General features: G+C 44.0%; 2 protein-coding genes across 2 annotated transcripts in view; one reads left to right on the top strand and one right to left on the bottom strand.

Moving 5' to 3' along the window:
- Positions 1–6,697: 6,697 nt before the first annotated feature.
- Positions 6,698–11,201, top strand: LOC137352980 (enhancer of rudimentary homolog). The gene is made up of 4 exons (XM_068018822.1): positions 6,698–6,782; positions 8,423–8,510; positions 9,426–9,546; positions 10,462–11,201. Exons 1-4 carry the CDS (start codon positions 6,780–6,782, stop codon positions 10,562–10,564), a joined length of 315 nt encoding a protein of 104 aa, XP_067874923.1. The 5' UTR covers positions 6,698–6,779; the 3' UTR covers positions 10,565–11,201.
- A 3,726-nt stretch (positions 11,202–14,927) lies between these two features.
- The window catches only part of LOC137353146 (zinc finger protein 541-like), a 38,943-nt gene continuing 32,212 nt past the window's right edge, over positions 14,928–21,658 (bottom strand). The window contains exons 14-16 of the mRNA XM_068019192.1: positions 21,447–21,653; positions 19,480–19,664; positions 14,928–15,973 (exon numbers count right to left, since the gene is read on the bottom strand). Coding sequence (XP_067875293.1) covers positions 15,763–15,973; positions 19,480–19,664; positions 21,447–21,653 — 603 coding nt within the window. The 3' untranslated portion in view covers positions 14,928–15,762. The remainder of the gene's footprint in view (positions 15,974–19,479; positions 19,665–21,446; positions 21,654–21,658) is intronic.

The raw sequence follows: 21,658 nt of genomic DNA on the forward strand, positions 1-21,658 counted from the left end.
CTGTTTATAAGATGAAGATATAACTGACACATTATCTCCAACACTTACCTCCCTTATGATTCAAAGTCTGTCGAGTGGATTTTGTGATTTTGTTTTTTGGGACTGTTGTTTTAACACTGTGCAGGAGTGGCAGTGAGAGTTTGATGGACAAAGTGTGGATTAACCCTGCTCCCTGCAAACAGGTGGAGGCCAACAAGTAACCTTCCTGCTGGAAGATCTGCCTAGTTTGACCCTTGTGCTGCTATGAAGGGTGTGTACACTGCTCCCTTGGACTGTGCCAGTGGTCAGTGGACTCCACTGACCAGGAGGCCTGAGCACTGCCCAGCCTTGACTCTCAGTTCCGAATCATTATCTCATTGCTTGGGGAGTCTAGGACTGTGGGGCAGAGCCTAAAAATTAGAGGCGGGCCTTTCAGGAGTGAAATTAGGAAACACTTCTACACACACAGTTTGGAACTCTCTTCAACAAATGGCACTTTATGCTGGACCAATTAGTAATTTGAAATCTGAGTTTGATAGTTTTTTTGTTAACCAAGGATATTAAAAGGATATGGAGCAAAGATGGGTAGATGGAGTTAGGTCACAGATCAGCCATGTTCTCACTGAATGCCAGAACAGGCTTGATGGGCTGAATGGCTACCTCCTGCTCTAGGCAGGGAGGTGCTGCAGCTTCAGTTCTGATACGAAGTGGATCAAGAATGGACCTCAGCCTGTCCTGCACAGTGTGGTTCTGTGCACAGTCATGGAAAGGCTCAGTATCCCCACATTATCCCAGTGGTTCAGCTGATTGAGGTCTGTGTTCTCCATGCTCCACCCCACTGCCCAGCCACAACCCAGCAGAGAGGTCCAGGACAACCCCAGCAGAGAGGCCCAGCCACAACCCAGTAGAAAGGGCCAGGAATAACCCTGCAGAGAGGCCCAGAACAACCCAGTAAAGAGGCTAGGAACAACCAAACACAGAGAGAGGCCCAGGCCATCCCAGCAGAGAGACCCAGCCACAACCCAGGAGAGAGGCCCCACCATAACCCAGCAGAAAGGCCAGGACAATCCAGCAGAAACGCCCAGGACAACCCAGTTGAGAGGGTATTCTCACCTTCTGACTCCCAAAAGCCTGTCCACCATCTCCCAACAACTTGTATTTATATAGCGCCTTTAACGTAATGAAACGTCCCAAGGCACTTTACAGGAGCCTTATAAAACTGAGTGTGACATAGAGCTACAACAGGAGATATTAGATCAGGTGACCAAAAGTTTGGTCAAAGAGCTAGGTTTTAAGGAGTGTTTTAAAGGAGGAAAGCGAGGCAGAGAGGTTTAGGGAGAGTATTCCAGAGCTTGGGACCCAGGCAACTGAAGACACAACCACCAATGGTGGAGCGATTAAAATCGGGGATGCTCAAGAGGCCAGAATTAGATGAGTGCAGGGATCTAGGAGGGTTGTGGGGCTGGATAGGGAGGGGGAGAAGCCATGGAGGGATTTGAAAATAAAGATGATAATTTTAATATCAAGACGTTGCTTGACTGGAAGCCAATGTAGGTCAGCAAGCACAGGGGTAATAGGGGAACGGGACTTGGTGCGAGTAAGGACACAGGCAGCAGAGTTTTGGATAACCTCAAGCTTATGGAGAGTGGAATATGGGAGGCCAGCCAGGACTGTGTTGGAATAATCAAGTCTGGAGGTAACAAAGGCATGAAGGAAGGATTCAGCAGCCAATGAGCTGAGATAGTGTTGAAATTGGGCGATGTTACAGAGGTAGAAATAGTCTCTCTTCTCTTTGGCCTCCTTGTCTCGAGAGACAATGGGTAAGTGCCTAGAGGTGGTCAGTGATTTGTGGAGCAGCGCCTGGAGTGGCTATAAAGGCCAATTCTAGAGTGACAGACTCTTCCACAGGCACTGCAGATAAAATTGGTTGTCGGGGCTGTTACACATTTGGCTCTCCCCTTGTGCTTCTGTCCTTTTTTCTGCCAACCGCTAAGTATCTTCGACTTGCCACTCTTTAGCCCCACCTTTATGTTGGTCCACCAGCTCTGGTGATCACTGGCAACTGAATCTCACGACTTATGATCAATGTCACAGGACTTTATGTCGCGTTTGCAGACATCTTTAAAGCTGAGACATGGACGGCCGGTGGATCTGATACCAGTGACGAGCTCGCTGTACAATGTGTCCTTGGGGATCCTGCCATCTTCCATGCGGCTCATGTGGCCAAGCCATCTCAAGCGCCACTGGCTCAGTAGGGTGTATATGCTGGGGATGTTGGTCGCCTCGAGGACTTCTGCGTTGGAAATACAGTCCTGCCACCTGATGCCAAGGATTCTCTGGAGGCAGCGAAGATGGAATGAATTGAGACGTCGCTCTTGGCTGACATAGTAGAAATAGTGATGACGCAAATATGAGGTTGGAAGCTTACCTCGAAGTCAAATGTGACACCAAGGTTGCAAACAGACTGGCTTGATCTCGGACAGTTGCCAGGGAGAAGGATGGAGTCGGTAACTCGAGAACGGAGTTTAGAGCAGGGACCGAAAACAATGGATTCAGTCTTCCCAACATTTAATGGGAGGAAATTTCTGCTCATGCAGTGCTGCATATCAGATAAGAAGTTTGATAATTTAGCAACAGTCGAGGTGTTGAGAGAGTTGGTGGTGAGGTAGAGCTGGGTGTCGTCAGCGTACATGTGAAAACTAATGCCGTCCTTTTAGATGATGTCGCTAATGGGTAGTATGTAGATGAGAAATAGAAGATCCTTGGGGGACACCAGAGGTAACAGTGCAGGAGCAGAAAGAGAAACCATTGTAAGTGATTCTCTGGCTACAATTAGATAGATAAGAATGGAACCAGGTGAGAGCAGTCCCACCCAGCTGGACGACAGTGAAGAGGCATTGGAGGAGGATGGTGTGGTCAACCTTGTCAAAGGCTGCAGACAGATCAAGAAGGACGAGGGGGGGAAAGTTTACCTTTGTCACAGTTTCAAGGCATAAGTCAGGAGTGTGACGGAATACTCTCCACTTGCCTGGATGAGTGCAGCTCCAACAACACTCAGAAAGCTCGACACTATCCAGGACAAAGCAACCCATTTGATCAGCACCTTCAACATTCACTCCCTCCACCACCACTGCACAGTGGCAGCAGTGTGTACCATATACAAGATGCACTGTAGCAACTCACCAAGCCTCCTTCAACAGGACCTTCAAACCTGTGACTCTACCACCTAGAAGAATGAACAAGGGCAGCAGATGCATGGGAATACCACCACCTGCAAGTTCCCCTCCAAGCCACACACCATCCTGACTTGGTCAGAATCCTCCCTCCCTCACAGCACTGTGGGTATACCTACACCATACGGACTGCAGCGGTTTGAGAAGGCAGCTCACCACCACCTTCTCTAGGGCAGTTAGGAATGGACAATAAATGCTGGCCTAGCTAGTGATGTCCACATTCCATGAATAAAAAAAAGCAGAGGCCCAGGACAAACCAGCAGAGAGGCTGGAATGAGGCCTCTTAAGTACTTAGAATCATAGAATGATACAGCATAGAAGGCCATTTGGCCCATCATGTCTATTCTGGCTCTTCCTCTTTGCTCAGCCATTAAGAGTTGTGTATACTATCTGGGAATGTTCCCCCACCCCTCTCCTCCTCCCCAGCCCATACAAAAACTCTGCATCTCCCAGCAGTGCCTTAACAAAACTGTAATGTACTCCTCACCAGATGTCGTAGGGTTCAAGCTCTGAACAGCCATTTCTCCCAAGTTGAGCCATTGCTCATCAAGGCACGAGGACTGAGAGAAGGACTTTTGTGGGGGTGGGGGAGGTGTAAATTAAGTTGAGGTTAAAGAGTGACTTGGGGAACTGGGATTCAAAAGTAAAGAGCTGCCTCAATGGCTGAATGGATGACACTTGCCAGATAAAATATTGCTTTGCCCAAAAGTGCTGTAATTCACCACAGGTCATGGAGCAGCATAGATGATAGTTCATCAACCTGAAATGGTACTGAAACCACAAGATCTGCAGGCATTTTATCCAAGTGTGCTGTCTCCTGTTCTATCCTTTTGTAAGCATAATGAACAGGAATAAGGGAAATTCAGATTGTTCAAAATGTAGCAACCTACTCCCAAACCAGTTAATCACCTAACACAGCACTGAGCTGGGAATGAATCTGAAACCTGTCTCGTCACCTGTTTAACAGTGGGCAATGCATTAATCCACCTAGCCATCAGACTGCTCAACACTACAGCTGAATGTTTAATAAAAGGAAATTACTAAATGGGTTTACACTGAAATTTCTCTTTACTTCTATTGCTGATTAAATTGGTGGTTCAGAAGAAAATTGATGCTTAAGGCAAATGATTGTTAAAAGAACAATCTTTCATTTCTATAGCACTTTTCACAAACTCAGGCTGACCCAAAGTGAAGTGTTGTAGGAAATGCAGCAGCCAATTTGCACACAGCAAGCTCCCACAAACAGCAATATGATAATGACCAGATAACCTTTGTTAGTATTGATTAAGGAATAAATATTGACCAGGATACAGGAGAGAACTCCCCTGCTCTTCTTTGAAATAGTGGCCATGGGATCTTTTACGTCCAACTGAGCAGGGCAGATGGGGCCTTGGTTTAACATTTCATCCTGAAAGATGGCACCTTCAACAGTGAAACACTCCCTTAGTTGGTGTCAGGTTGGATTTTGTGCTCGTGTTTGGAGTGGGACCTGAACCCAGAACCCTCTGTCGAGAGTGCTATCCACTGATGCATGACTGTTGATTAAATGTGAGCAGGACAGCAGCTTCTGCTGTGTGTTTGTGTAAAAAATGTGTTGTATTCTGGTGTCAGTTACCCTCTGAATGCTTTACCCAGTCTGTAGCCAATTAAATAGGGTCAGTGATGTGGTCAACAAGATATTCCAGACTCACGCCTGCTCTTCTGCCCAAACGTCACGGTTTTGCGTAAAAAGCACCGGGGACAGGGAGATCAGATCCTAAACAAACCTCTGAGAGAATGTCACTGGCTAAGGCTGGGCATCAACACATCTCCCAGTCTCTTCCCTTCAGCTGGCCAGGAGTCACTGTGCAATTCCTCAGGAATGAGCAGGCCGACGAGTCATTATTTAACTCTTGTCCTCCTTTGCGTATCAGCTGCCCTGGAGCTGACTAAGGTGGAGCAGAGCTGAGTGACTGACTGACACTCAATGTAGCTGAGTCATTCAAAAGTCTTACAGCACAGAAGGAGGCTATTCCTCCAATTGTGCCAGTGTCAGCTCTCTGAAAGAGCTATCCAATTGGTTCCACTCTCCCCTGTTCTTTCCCTATGGTCCTGCAATTTTTTCTTTTCCTATTCAAGTATATATCCGATTCCTTTCTGAAAGTTGCTATTGAATCTGCTTCCACTGCCCTTTCAGGCAACACGTTTCAAATCGTATCAACTGTCCTCATCTCCCCTCTGGTACTTTTGCCAATCTGTGTCCTCTGGTTACCAAACCTGTAGTAAAACAGTTTCTCCTTATGTAATAAAAGCAAAATACTGCAGATGCTGGAAATCTGAAATAAAAACAAAGTGCTGGAAATACACAGCAGTCTGTGGAAAGAGAAACAGAGTTAACATTTCAGGTCGATAACCTTTCATCAGAACTCCTTACGTACTCTTGTCAAAACTGAACACCCCTATTAAATCTCTCCTTAACCTTCTCTACTCTAAGGAAAACTATCTGAGCTTCTGTAGCCCCTCCACACAACTAAAATCTATCATCCCTGGTAGCATTCTAGTACATCTCTGCCTCCCCTTACAAAGCCTGAAAATCCTTCCTGCAGTGTCTTGTCCAGAATTGGACACAATGCTGCAGCTGAGGCCTAATCAAGTGATTTTTTTTTTGATTTTTAAAGGTATAGCCCAGGATTCTATTTTTTTTTAACTGCCTTCTTAACGTCCTGTCAGCTTCAAAGATTTGTATATGTGAACCCCCAGGTATCTGCTGCAGCTCCCACAAAGATTGTACCATTTCTTTTACAATGCCTCTCCTCATTCTTCCATCCAAAATACATCACCTTTCTGCATTAAATTTCACCTGCCATGTGCCTGCCCATTTCACCAGTCAGTCCTGAAGTCTGCTACTATCCACCTACTTACCAGTTCTGAGTTTCATGTTATTTGCAAACTTTGAAATTGTGCCTTGTAAACACAAGTCCAGGTAACAGCTATCAAAAAGAGCAGTGGTCAAAATGCTGATGCCTAGGGAACACCGCTGTCTATTTTCTGCTGGTCTGAGAAAGAACTATTTATTATGGTACTCTCTGCTTTCTGTCACTTAGCCGGTTTTGTATGGGCACTGCCAATGTCCTTCAACTCCATGGGCTTGAATTTTGTTACGAGTCTATTATGTGCTATGTTGTCAGATGCCTTTTCAAAGTCCAGATACACAACATCAACCGCACTCCCCTCATCCACCCTCTCCATAACTTTATCAAAGAACTCGATAAAGTTGGTTAAACAATTTGCCTTTAAAAGACTTTTCCAAATTCCAATTTATTTTCCCCTGGATTATTCTCTAAAAGTTTGAAAAAGCTTTTTGTAAGAAACAAATGTTGCTAAAGTATCTGTGAAATGTCAAAGATTTTCCAATATAAAGTTATTTTCAACGTGAAACATCAATGAAGTTTCAGCAAATTCAAAACTTTTATTGAACTTTTATTCCTGAAGTTTTTTGGCCTGACGTCACGATGTTTCCGGGTTAAAGGTCGCCGCTTCCGGTCTCCATCTTTTTTCTCGTGAGGCGAAAAACAGCGAAAAAAAAACATGGTGAGAAATTAAAACCCGGGAGAGAAAAGGGGGGAAACCGGGGGCAGGGGGCGAGACTCCTGCCCGGTGGGTGGGTGAGTGAGTGAGCGGGCGGGCGGACGAACAGGCTGGGCCCCGGGGAGAAGCTCCTGATCCCAGGCCCGGAGTTTCGGAACAAAAGCTGCAACAGCGGGAAGCGGGGCTGAGGCTCAGAGCCTGCGAAATAAACCCCCCAATAACCCCCTCCCCATAAACCCCCCAATAACCCCCTCCCCATAAACCCCCCTCCCCATAAACCCCCCAATAACCCCCTCCCCATAAACCCCCCAATAACCCCCTCCCCATAAACCCCCCTCCCCATAAACCCCCCAATAACCCCCTCCCCATAAACCCCCCAATAACCCCCTCCCCATAAACCCCCCTCCCCATAAACCCCCCAATAACCCCCTCCCCATAAACCCCCCAATAACCCCCTCCCCATAAACCCCCCTCCCCATAAACCCCCCAATAACCCCCTCCCCATAAACTCCCCAATAACCCCCTCCCCATAAACCCCCCAATAACCCCCTCCCCATAAACCCCCCAATAACCCCCTCCCCATAAACCCCCCAATAACCCCCTCCCCATAAACCCCCCAATAACCCCCTCCCCATAAACCCCCCTCCCCATAAACCCCCCAATAACCCCCTCCCCATAAACTCCCCAATAACCCCCTCCCCATAAACTCCCCAATAACCCCCTCCCCATAAACCCCCCAATAACCCCCTCCCCATAAACCCCCCAATAACCCCCTCCCCATAAACCCCCCAATAACCCCCTCCCCCATAAACTCCCCAATAACCCCCCCCATAAACCCCCTCCCCATAAACCCCCCAATAACCCCATCCGCATAAACTCCCCAAAAAACCCCTCCCCATTAACCCCCCCAATAACCCCCTCCCCATAAACTCCCCAATAACTCCCTCCCCATAAACTCCCCAACAACCCCTTCCCCCAATAACCCCCTCCCCATAAACTCCCCAATAACCCCCTCCCCCAATAACCCCCTCCCCATAAACTCCCCAACAACCCCTTCCCCAATAACCCCTTCCCCCAATAACCCCCTCCTCATAAACTCCCCAACAACCCCCTCCCCATAAACTTCCCAACAACCCCCTCCCCATAAACTCCCCAATAACCCCCTCCCCCAACAACCCCCTCCCCATAAACTCCCCAGTAACCCCCCAAAATCCCCCTCCCCAATAAACCCCCTTCCCCCTCCAATAACCTCCTCCCGCAAATAGCCACATTCTCACCTCTGGATAAGGAAGTTTCTCCTGCGTTCGCCATCACTGAGGGGGTTTTGCAGGATAACCAGTGAAGAACCTGCCCCTCTAACAGGAGAAACCCAGAACTAAGAGACAGTAGCTTTAAGAAGTGAAATCAAATCAATTAAAAACAAATTTAGGAAAATGTTTTCGCTCAAATTGTTGGAAGAATGGGCCACACTCTCTCAGGAAGCCATCTGAGGTGTTTAGAAGGATGTTAGGGATACAAGGAATGGAGAAAAGGTTGGAAATTGGGATTGGAACGATTGAACTGCTGTGGCTTTGATGGGCTGAGTAGCTTCAAACTGTTCCCACAGCTTTCTATTAATCTGTCGCCTATTTATTTTGTTTCAGTCGCACACCATTTTGCTTGTACAACCTACAAAACGCCCAGAGGGAAGAACCTACGCAGACTATGAATCTGTCAATGAATGTATGGAAGGTATGGCCCTGGAATCTGAATTAAAATACTGGACACCTCTACCATATTAATTTCAGTATTTTAAAATGAATCTTCAGGACCCATTTGTCTATTCAGAAATGGGACATTTGAGTTGGGTTAGTTGGTATCTTGAGAAAATGGTTTAACCATCTTGGACCTTTCTATTATTTACCAAAGTCTGCCAGCCTGCTTTGCAGTTGCAAAGTTATTTTCTTTCCCATCTCAAGGCAGCTCTTGTGGTGGTTTGCGTTTCAAGGGTACTGTTCTTAATGTGTGAGCCAGCACATTTGTCAACAGGCTGTTCTGCAACGGAGGCCTCCAAAATCCATGTTCAGAAATGTTCCAGTCAGTCGTTCTGCAGTGAGCAGCTCAGGAAGCTTGGCTAGTTTCTCTTTTCCCACTGCTTGTACCTGCTTGAATGAGATCAGTGCAGACTGCAATCGGACCTGAGCTATTGATTTTGACTAAGATGTTCCTTAAAACCTTCCTCTTTGACCAAGTTTTTGGTCATCTGTCCTAATCGCTTCTCTTGTGGCTCGGTGTCGGATTTTAACACTACTGTCAAGCACCTTGGGATGTTTTGCTATGTTAAAGGCACTATATAAATGCAGGCTGATGTAGTTTTATCTAGTTTTGCGTGGCTTACTCTGTGCGGCAATTTCCAATTGCTCTAATTTTTTTCCTTTGGGCATGGAGTGTCAGAGGCAAGACCAAATCATTTTCCTTTTGAGAAAACTAACAAATACGTTGTGGCGGGGGGGGGGGGGGGGGGAGGTGTGAATGTGGTGTCTGTTTATCGCTCTCCTTTTGGAGAAATTGCAGTTCAGCAGCACCCAGTGCCGATGTACGAGAGGCTTCAAACTAAAGTTCAAATGTATTGAGGCTCATGCAGAGTTTGTATTTATTCCTTCCCAGGTGTCTGCAAGATGTTCGAAGAGCATTTGAAGAGGATGAACCCAAACAGCCCGTCCATCACGTACGATATTAGCCAACTCTTTGACTTCATTGATGACCTTGCTGACCTCAGCTGCCTTGTGTAAGTGCTGTTGCTGTTTGTTATTTCCTCTGTGCATGGGAGCAGGCCACTCGGCCCCTCGAGCCTGTCTTCCATTCATTTAGATATGGCTGCTCTGTATCTTAACTCCGTGTACCTACCTTGCCTTAACAGATTTTTGGGGGGAGAGTTCCAAAATATCACTATCCTTTATGTAAAGAGTTGCTTCCTGACATTGACCCCTGAACAACCAAGCTCTAATTTGTGCATAGGGGAATTCTTGGCCACAATTGACAGCTCCCAGGATGTCTGCCAGTATTGACGCTTATCTGGGGATCCTGTCTTATCATAGAATCTTACAGTATAAGAGAAAGCTGTTCAGCCCATCATGCCTGTGCCAGTGCTCTGAACAAGCTATCAAATTAGTCCCACCCTGAACGATTGTTAGCTCTCCAAAGAATAGCATTATCATTGCAGAAAGCATTTTTACTTGGTGTATAACAACAGAAATGATTTACTAGTAAATGAACAATTGCACTGTGAATGGCCTCTAAACCCAGATACACGTGAATCTGGTGACTTCAGAACCCCCAGTTTGGAAACCGGTTATAAATTAAACATGCTTCATACTTTTTAATGTAATAATGAACCCTGTGCATAATACGTAACATTCTTGTTCCTAACGTGTCCTGTTTTTCTTGTAAATTGAGAATCATTGTGCACAGATACTGGGGCAGCCTCTGCCAACAATGCAATGTGCTTACTAATTTGGGGTTTGGTTGCAAATCACTGAACCCACTATATTTTTGCATTCAGCCACAGTTGGGAGCTGCTGACTGGGGAGGGGTTGGTGTGGCAGCGAGTGGAGGCTGAATATAACACTTGACCCATTTTTTTTATAAGCTGCAAGTCTGGTAGTGAACGATGAAGCTTTCAAACCCTTTTTCTGTTCTCCAGATATCGAGCAGACACGCAGACTTATCAACCTTACAACAAGGACTGGCTCAAGGAGAAGATCTACATCCTACTCCGCCGACAAGCCCAGCAGGCAGGGAAGTAACTGCTGCCCTGGCCCAGATCAGTGCTCTACGAGGAGAGTAATTGCACCAGTCTTTTTTTTTTAAAGCTCACAGATGTTCCTGTTCAGGTCTTAGGAGCACCTGTGTGTTGCTTCTAGATCTCAATATTTTTGTAGAAATAATTTGATTTATTCCCCCCACCTCCCATTAGAAAGCTTGCTCTTTTGTTTTTTATAAAATCATGCATTGATGTTTTAAAACAGAAACCTAGTTGAATGGAGTGAAGGGCCCTGCCTTGCTCTTATGGCCATCCTAGATGCAGATACTGATGTTGGAAACTTACCTGACTGCTTTTGTCATTTGTGGATGGACTCTTGACATAATGCTGGCCACTAGGCTTATTGGTGTTCAGACCTGAGATCATAAGTTAGTTGAGTGATTTTACAAACACTTTTTCTGTACTCTGTCCCATTGATAGAGCAGTGAGGACAGAACAGAATATTTTGGAAAAGCTCTTTGGGTTAAACATTTTTCCAGAAAGTTAAAACTTCTTGACTGATGTGTTGTTGCTGCAGAGTTGTTTCTATAGGACCAAGTTCTGGTTATCCAGTAGTGGTTTTTTTTTTTTCTTCAGGTTATGGTTTTTGCAAATTAAATGTTCTTGTTTTAATATGAAAACTGCATTTCATCAGCTTCATTTATACATTGCTGTCAAAATGGGATGTTGGCCCGAGTGTGGGCTGAAGGGTCTCTCTCGCTATGCTATCAGGCGCTTCCTCAGAGGGGACATTGCCCAGCGATTCACTCCTTCCTACAGCATGTCAAACACGTGTTCACTGGAGAGGGGAGGAATCTGGCTACATAGTCAGTACTGGTTGTGGAAAGACTGTTTTGCTGTGGGAATTACAGGAAGTTAATGAAAGTGAAAAACAGGTGTTATGAAATGTAAAGCTAGCTCATTTTGGTATAGGTTATGTGGCTGGGGAGCCAGTAAAATCCCCAGCTTGTTCAGAGTTCTGATTTCAGCTGGAAGGCAACAGGGAAGCTTCAGTGGCAGGATTCCTACTTGTAAAGAAATAATAAAATTGCATTTTTATAGTGCCTGTTGCATCCTCTGGTGTCCTAAAGCAATTCACAGCCAATTAAGTATATTTCAAAAATTCAGTAGTTAACTTGTGCATGGCTAGGACCTACTAAGCCGTAAATGGCAAGATAATCTGTTTCTGGTAGTTTTGGTTGAGGGATAAATGTTGTCCAGGACACTAAATGCCTTTGTATGACGGAGGATTTTTCTATGTCCACCTGAGAGGGTAGCATCTCCAATAGTGCAACACTTTCTCAGTGCGGCACGAGAGAACGCACCTGAATTGGGAACTTGAACCCACAAGCTTAAGATTGTAAGTGGTACCATTCACCTGCTTAATAGGTCTGGGTGTCTGATAAGGGCAGGATCAGACTTCTTGGTTTATATAGCCTGCTTGCAGTCACTGCTTGGGGGTCATACTCGAGAGAAAATGCATCCAGTCCCAAATAACCTGAAGCAGTCTCAGCAGAGTTATCTCCACAGCAACACTGCACAATTGGCTATCATTCAGTTCTGCTCAAGCTGGCATCATGAGCACTTTTAGGATGTGTGAATAGTGGCAAATTTACAGGACTGTGTAGCTGTAACTAATTATTTCCAATAACAAGGCAACTTTTGTCTTTAAAATTTGACCAGTAAAAGGTTTTCAGACCACTAATAACTGACTAACCACATTGATGCCACTGCATAAAAGGTCAGTCAGCACCTGAATTGAGACCATTGGTTTTGTGATTTCAGGTGTAAGGAATTGTTGCATTTAAGATGCTAACTGACTGCAGCGTATTTCTAGCAGTTTCTGTTTTTAGACCTGGCTAATCGTTGTTGAGTAACTTGCTTGTGTTATTTCAGGAAGGGAAAACCAACCAGTTGTGCCCTTTCCCCACATGTTTACACGCACACTGCTTTATGCACAAAACTGAAATACTCCAACAGTCAACATCACATTTAATGAAACAATACTGCATACTTTTAAAGAAAGGTAACTCTACAGGGCCTTGTGTGCTTACAGCATTGGTGGGATTTCACCTAATTCTTAAAGATTTTATTTTCCACACAAACAAAACCCCAACTCGATGAAACAAACACTTCAGTGCTGCTAAATAACACTGGCACCCTGCTTTGAGGAGGAATTGAGGTAATCAGATCAGAGAGGGCATCTCCACTCCCTCCTTTTACCAGCTTCTCCCATACAAATGCAGAAACATGTGTGTGGAGTCTTTGTATAAATGCTCTTGTATACAAATGAAAACTGCACTTAGCAAAAAAAAAAAGTTAAATACATCCATTCCTATTGCAATTTTCCAGTAATCTATGAACTGCCTTTTGGATTTGTATCTTAAGGAAAATATACAGCAATGTACAAATATGAAATTAAGAGATACAACTGATATATGAAAGCAAAATCTGTTCCATTTTAGATCTTCCAGATTACGAAAGAGCTGGAAACAAAGTCTGAGTTTGTTTTGTTTAAAACTATTAATTTGGGTGAATTTATGAAGGAAACCAATGGACCATATTCCTGATCTCACCTGTCAAACAGAAATGATTAGGTTTCCGATACTTTCTAGTGCCCAACCCAACTCAACTCAATTATTTTATCGCACATTTTAAAGAGCATTCACATTTTATTATAAACTGTGACTATAATTGAGAAAATGAAAAAACAGATATTGGTTGCTCTGGTGCTTAATATACTCCCAATCTCACTTGTATCAAACATTGCCCTTTCAACCAGTAAAGACCTGTGTTTTAGTCCAGTGTAGACTAATAGGATTCAAATCTATGCTGGCTGGCTGGAGGCTCAGTTTACAGATAATGCTTGGACTGCACAGCATGTCTTAACATATGCAAAGTGTCTCTGTATAGATGCTGATGTTTCCAAAACATACTGGTTTTATTTCAGTGTTTGGCATTTTATTAGTTTTTTTTTAAGGGTTCCAATTTGAATGGATTTGGAACAGCAAGTCTAGTTCTTAGAGAATGGCAGTCTATAGCACAAAGCAGTCTAAATTTGACATGAATTCTGTTGTCTCACACGACATGAACAGGGATGAGGGAACAATAAGACATAACTCAGTAGGAGGCACTCGAAGTTAAAATACCTGGGGTTACTTTCAATCTAAAGTAATTGCCCCTCTCCCATTAAAAAAAAACTTTAAAAGAAATTCTCCTTTGAGGAAATGCTGCCCCCCCCCCCACTTTGAGAAAAGATTTTACAGTGTAATATTGGTTTATAATTTTGTTACATGCCCTACAGCAGCAATCTTCCCTAAATGAACATTAATATGGCAGGCTGCATACATGTTGAGTCTTGCCCACTCCTAGATGCATAGCCAATGGTAGGGCACAAAGTTTGATGCCTTTAAGTCCAGCCACATTTCAAACACAAAAAATAGTCTGTACGTGTAAATCTGACCCAGAGATTTGGCATAAACGCATCTCGGTGATTGTCCTCAATTAAAAAGTACCTGCTGTTCATTCTTGAAGTGACACTCTTGTTGACCAGAGACTGGGAGAAGAGGGCACAGTCTCACACTGGCCCAGCTCCACTTCCTATTTAAAACAGTTCAAACTTCCTGCAAAAATCTTCATCTTAAAAAGGCATATAAAATATGACTGGGGCAATTACCTTTACATTGCCACAAACAAAGTGAAAATATCACCAATATGTCAAAAATGCACATTAAAAATGCAAAGCAAGAGGATAAAAACCATTAAGCATTTTTCAGGGCAGGACAACAACTGAAATGTTACAATTACCCTCAGCAACTCCGAGCAGGAGAGTTAAAGTATTGGCCGTAATTCCTGCTTACTATCTAGGTATTCCTGCTGGAACACTTGTGCACCTCCTAGTAACACTGGGCACAAGTCTTAAACAGGTAGTTTCCCCCATCCTCTTGGTTGCAGTTGGTGCACATTCCCTGGTATACAGCAGAAAAGCGAAACAGGAAACCTCGTCAAATTTAAAAGGAACAAAAACAAAATCTTCTCTGAGGGGCACAGTGCCAGAGTGGAAGATCACATCTGTGCCCCTGGCACACTGGCAGAGGCAAGGATCTTACTCATGACAGGAGATGGCTGAAGTCACCCGTTTCCTCTCTAATCAGCTGGTTACAAGGAATGCTCACCTGCTTACCCATCTTGTGCAAATCTCAGCTCATGGAGACCAAAAATAACTCAAAGCCTTTTTATACCACATAGTTACAGATTGGACATTGCACTGGGTACCAGTTTAGTTAATGCAGTTTATCTACTCAACACTGACCACATCCCCCACCCACCCCCCACCCCCACTTGTGTCGCATTTCCAATGGGAATTTTGAAATGGTGAGTGATGATTACTACTGGCTGTTTATAAACCATACTTGGTTACCTTATGCGATGGTACCCCTGTGCCAACATTCCCCAGGCTAATTGTCTTCCTTTTTCCATTATGCCGTATTTTCTGTTTTGGGAGAATGGATTTCTTTCCTTTAACCCTGTATTTTTCACCATGTCTCTATTATTTCGCTGATTTGGATCACTGATTTTACTTTAAAATCCAGGGTATCCCAGCTTCTACATGTCCATTTCCTGGTTCATGGGACAGCAATAGAACCTAGTCCAATGGTGACTGAAATACAGTAGTTCTGGTGTTTCATACCAGAAATTGTATTTACCTCTCGACCCTCTTTATCTCTACACCAGACCGAGGTCATTATGAGTTGTGGTTTACTGCAACCTTAGCATCTCAGTGTGGGATTAAGCTGGTATCGATCTGACACTACAGGTTTACGGTGTCATTATTGAACTAGGCTTTCTCTATCCCATTCGTAAATCTTATGGCTTATGCCCAACACACAGGTCAGGAATGGTTTTCATCTTGAAAACAGTGTACAATGTAAGATTTAAAACAAAAGACTTTCAGCATTTTCTTTCTGCAGCCTCCAGAATATTTTTGTGCATCATCTGGTCTATACTGTACAAGCTGTCATGAATGGTAACGTGTATCCCATCCCCACCACCAGACAAACCAAATCAAAATACCTAGAACCAGAGATATTTACAGCACAGGGGTGGGTATTGGCTCAGGGTCTGTGCTAGCTCTTTGTACAATCCAAAACTCAGACTACTGCCCTACTATCCCCAAAGCCACCTTTCTACCTCTGCTCATCACTAGATGCTGGTAACGTCTTTATGGTGTGGTAATGTGGTAATATTCTGTAGATTGTTTGGGGTGAAGACCAGGATAGTCTCTTCTGGTTCCTCCTTTATTTCAACTTTCAAACGTATCCTTGATCGTTTCATTTCTGCCTGTCTTTCTTGCTCCTCCTGCTGCCTGTGGCATTTCATGTGAGCATTTCGACTTTTCACTTTGTCAAACACTCTGAAATACACGTATGCATAATAAGAATTAATATCTGATATAATGGGCTATTAGTTTATAAGCCAATGATTGTGGTAATATGACATACAAAGTAGCCAAAAAAAAGCTCTGCTGATAACAGAAGTGGGAAAACCTCAGCTCTTAGTCGACTATGTGACACTGTAGTGTCAAGCACAGCTGTAGAAAGGCAGAACAGATGTGACAGCACGAGATCTCTTATTGTCATTCACAGTCATCTTTGACAGTGCTAGTTCACAGGTTATACCCATATCCTGCTCTGGAAATAAAAGACTTGCATTCCTCTACCATCTTACACAATCTCAGGACATCCCAAAGCACTTTACAGTCAATTAAGTACTTTTGAAGCATAGCCACTGTTGAAATGCAGGAATCACGTCAGCTAATTTGTGATAAAATAATGATGCTGATTGAGAGATAAATATCGGCCAGGATACCGGGGAAAACTCTCCCGTTCTCTTCAAAATAATGACATGGGATCTTTTATGTCCACCCGAAAGGGAAGTCGGGGTCTCGATTTAATGTCTCATCTGAAAGACAGCACCTCCAACATTGCAGCACTCCCTCAGTACTGCATTGGAGTGTCAGTGAAGCTTTTTATGTTCAAGTCTCTGGTGTGGGACCTGAATCCACAACCTTCTGACTGAGGCAAGAGTGTTATCCACTGACCACAGCTGCCCATGTATTTCCCATCATCTGGATCTGGCAGATGCGACATGAGCAAATCCAGTGGCAGCTGCCAAAATCCGCAGGCCTTTGCTGCACTGGAACAAGGCAAGTCCGACTGTTTACATTTCTAAATACAGCCAACGGCAACAGAATCAGGTATTTTACATTCAAAAACGCTTCAGAGTCCTATCATCACGAGGAACTGTTTAAATTCAACCCAATAACAAATATACCCAACATTCATTTCAAATGGTGCAATTGGTAACATTTTGCCACTAAAAAGTACCTTGGCAAACAATGCAACTTGTTTTGCAAAATACTCATTATACAAGATTGCACCAGTATAATGGTTACAATACTTTCTTAACACGAGTCATTTTGCATCCTGTTCACTATGGCCACTGTATTTACCCTCAACTCCTAAACTGCAAACTCCTGTTAGGATGTCTGATGTGGCACCAATTGGATAAAATTGTACTTAATTGGATGGAACATTAGGGGCGAATGGCCAACACAATGTTTAGTTTAGTTTAGAGATACAGCACTGAAACAGGCCCTTTGGCTCACCGAGTCTGTGCCGACCATCAACCACCCATTTATACTAATCCTACACTAATTCCATATTCCTACCACATCCCCACCTGTTCCTATATTTCCCTACCACCTACCTATACTAGGGGCAATTTATAATGGCCAATTAACCTATCAACCAGCAAGTCTTTGGCATATGGGAGGAAACCGGAGCACCCGGAGGAAACCCACGCAGACACAGGCAGAACTTGCAAACTCCGCACAGGCAGTACCCAGAATCGAACCTGGGTCGCTGGAGCTGTGAGGCTGCGGTGTTAACCACTGCGCCGCCACTGTGCCTCAATGTATGAGCGTTAATGTCATAAGTTCTCAATCAAAAATAAGAAACTTGCGTATGTATAATGCCTCATCCAGTCTCAGAAAAGTCTCAAAGTGCATCACATAGAATCAATGACTTTGAAATGCAGTGACTTGCTTTGTGCGCAAATGCAACGGCCACTTTGTGCACAGCAAGATCCCACCAACAGTAACGAGATGATCAACCATGAGATAATTTTGCCGAGATTGGTAGAGGGAAGAATGTTCGCCAGGCCACTCAGGAATAGTGTCACAGGAACTTTAATATCCCAGCTGAACTGACAGGTGGAGCCCCCGTTTCACACTCTTCAGTCCATAAACATCACGCCCAACAGGTGTGTGCCAATATTCATGCTCCATACAAGTCTCCTCCCTCTATACTACATCTCACCCTACTACATAGCAGAGGGCACTAAAAGGGAAACAAGTGAGAAAAATGCCACCTTTTAAGAATTTTTTTTTTATTTAGAGATACAGCACTGAAACAGGCCCTTCAGCCCACCGAGTCTGCTGACCAACAACCACCCATTTATACTAATCCTACATTCCCTACCACATCCCCACCATTCTCCTACCACCTACCTACACTAGGGTCAATTTACCTATCAACCAGCAAGTCTTTGGCTGTGGGAGGAAACCGGAGCACCCGTCGAAAACCCACGCTAATAAGCCAAATTTTCAAGTCATGATTTTGTTCTATTTATCTGTCACGTTGATAAGTACAATTCATGCTGAGAGGAACGAGATAGTGGCAAAGAAATTTCACGCAGTGGACTACACTACTTTTACACTAATTGAAAATGAGTTGTGTCCGTCAAGGATGTGCACGTGAGAATTTCCAGGATCAGCTTATTTGCATATCTACTGGAGTATGGACATAAACCTCATGTTAAAAAGGGGTAAAATGCTAGAGTTGACTGAAATTAAAAGTGCAGCCTTTAAAATGCCAGTCTTGGCTAAAAATAGCAGCAGCAGGCACCAGCTCATTCTTCACTCTCTAAAACATAATGGCTGTACAACTAACTCTTCACAATGCACTCTGCTTAAAGGGGATACTGGCTTAGCATGTTATGTGCCACACATCTCCCCTCAACAATAATTAATAGCGTGCAGGAACCTAAAACCTCATTCTCAAAAGGGTGAGACTACCAACCTGAAACTCTTCTTGCCTTATAACAAAGCCACGTTCTCTTGCTGTGGGAGATGGTGAGTTCAGGGGCATGTTTCTGCTGCAAGGTTGGTAACAATGTCCAGATCATTTCTTTCCCTGAATTAGCCTAGGGTTTTTCGCCTGTCCAGATTACATAACTGCAGATGCGAGGGAAAACTGGGAGTCACATTTAGTTGGGTCATGACTGATTTTCATCCAATAACTCTCATGTTTTTGAACATTTTACTGGTTAAAAGGTACTAAACAAGTGCAAGTTGTCGTTGTTGACTGTCTTGGACCAGCTAGCCTTTTCCTGTCCATCTTTTTGAATTTCTTGCCGATCCCCCAAAACAGGAGGAGGAAGTGGGAAAGACTCTGAGCGAGAGGGAGAGGGAGTGGAGAAGTGGGTGAGGACACACAGCCTTCCTGAGTAGAGGTTAAAGAAAAGGCTGCCCATGGCTTTGGAGTCACGGTGGGACCCAAAACTCATGGGTACTCAACTAAAAAACGATATTAGAGGAACTTAATCTTGTTGTGGCATTTGCTGTGAACAAATTGGCTGCTGTGTTTCCCTACATTACAACAATGACTATATTTCTAAAGGATTTGAAAAGTAAGTGCTTTGGGATGTCTTGCGGTCATGATTGGTGCTATATAAATGCAAGTTATTTCTTTAATTATGAACCTTAACAGTGGTTAACCAGAAAATCACAACTGTTAGCAACATTACAGTATCACTCTGAACTTTCACCCAGACCCCACCACTCACAGCTCTACCTACTTCGTGCATTCTTTACACGGGAAATTCCCCACGGTGAATTTTTTCTCAGTCTTGTCCTGGACTCCCGTCTGACAGTGAACTGATGGAGAAGGACTGGGCTTAGCCCGTACGATTTTCTTCTTTAGCTTTTCCCGGTGCACACTGGTCTGGGAAGGAATGCTTATACTCTGTGAGGCTAAGAACGACTGAGGGGAGGGTGAGAAAAAAAAAAGTTTAGTTGAAAATATTTACCCACAGGTTTTTTTAAAAATAAAATATTACAACCAATGATTATATTTAATATCACTGTTACTAGAATTTCTTTCTTACAAAGGACAATGCAGGGAAAGGACTCTGCAGTCCACCTAGTCAGTTCCAGAAACAAACACCTTTCAATCGCTTGCTCCCCTCAAGTACCTCCTCAATTTTCTCAATATTCTCACATTATTTGCCTGCAGTGCCTCTCTGAATAAGAGACCCTGCCACATTTTCACCATGCTCCACAATAAAGTACATTAATCAGCTGTTTGTGCACCTCCCTCTTCTAAAATCCTTTTGAACAGGCTACAAGCACCCCAGGTTTAGCATCTCATTCGAGGGACAGTAGCTCTGACAATGCAGCACTCCATCAGTACTGCAGTGGAGTCTCAGCCTGGTTCACAGGCTTGAAGACCCAGAGGTGAGTGGCACTAAGCTGGCACCTGTCCCAGACATACAAGAAATTCACTAGCTTTCTGACATGTGCTAGTCTGCTTCTCCCAATGAGAAATTTAAAATGCCCCATTAAAACCACTGATTTTTCTACACTGTTGTCTAATCCCTGCATTTATACAATCTACAACTTCACAGCTGCTACCGGGGGTGGGGGGGGGGGGGCTGATACACAACCCCCACTACATTCTTATATTCTTTTCTATTTCTTAATTCTGTCCATAAAGTCTCCACTGCCTGCTTACCTCTCGTTATATCCTCTTATACAATTGAAGTGATTTCATCTTTAATCAATAAGTACTCCTACCCTTGACCATTTTCTCCATCTTTCCTGTGGACTTTATAACCTGGTATATTTAGTTCCCAGTCCTGATCGTCTTGTAACCATGTCTCAATAATGGCTCCCATGTCATACCTTCCACATTGAATTTGCAATTCAAATTGTTCCTTATACTCCCCATGTTTATATAAAGAATGCTTATTTGACCCACAAACCCTGAGCTGTCCTTGTGCTCTAATGTTTTCCTGATACATTTCTTATTTCTCTCTCCTGGTTTAATTACTTTACATCTTTTAGTCTTACCCGCTCCTGTGGAGCCTAGAGCACAATTTCTGACTGTTAATCTAATCTTTCCCCTTTTGTTTGTTTTCAAACTATTCACTTGAGCCCTGCCCCGATTTACTAGTTTAAAGTCCTTGTGACTGTCCTATTTATCCTTTCTGCTAGGACCCTGGTCCCTGCCCAGTTCAGGTGAAGCCTGTCCAAACTTTACAGTTCCTTCCTGTGCCAGTATCCCATGAAATGGAGTCTCTCTTTCTCACACCACTCTTTTAGTCACATGTTCATCTCCCTAATCTTCTTATCTCTACACCAATCTGCATGTGGTTTAGGTAATAATCCAGATTATAACACTTGAGATCCTGCTCTTTAATTTAGCTGCTAGTTCCTGGCACTCACCAAACAGAACCTCATGCCTAGACTTCCCTATGTTGTTGGTCCCAAAATGGATCACCATAACTGGATTCTCCCTCTCCAGCCACATCCTGAACCCTGGCACCGGGCAGGGAACACAACCTTCAGAACTCCCGGTCATGGCTACAGAGAACAGTATCTATCCCTGCTGACTATACTGTCTCCAACCACTGCCCCCACTTGAATGGTCTCCTGTACCATAGTGCCACGGTCAGTTTGTTCATCCACACAGGCAGTTAAAAACTTCATACCTGCTGTATAAGGACAAAGGCCAAGGCTCTTCCAGCACCTGGGTTCCCCTTACCTGCCTGCATCTTGTCCCCTGACTGGCCCGAGCGTAAATAGCAGCATTTCTAACCAGCTTTTTAATTTCTTTTCCATCGCTGGGACTGTCTGGTTCACATTTTATCTCCTCTTCCTCAAGCAAGTGCGTTCTTTTCCACTCGAATTTTAGCTGTTTCTTCCAGGTGTAGTAATATTCAACACACTGTGCCACGGTCTTTTGTTTTATCTGTA

This window comes from Heterodontus francisci, chromosome 40 (genome assembly GCF_036365525.1).
Source record: "Heterodontus francisci isolate sHetFra1 chromosome 40, sHetFra1.hap1, whole genome shotgun sequence".
NCBI lineage: Eukaryota > Metazoa > Chordata > Chondrichthyes > Heterodontiformes > Heterodontidae > Heterodontus > Heterodontus francisci.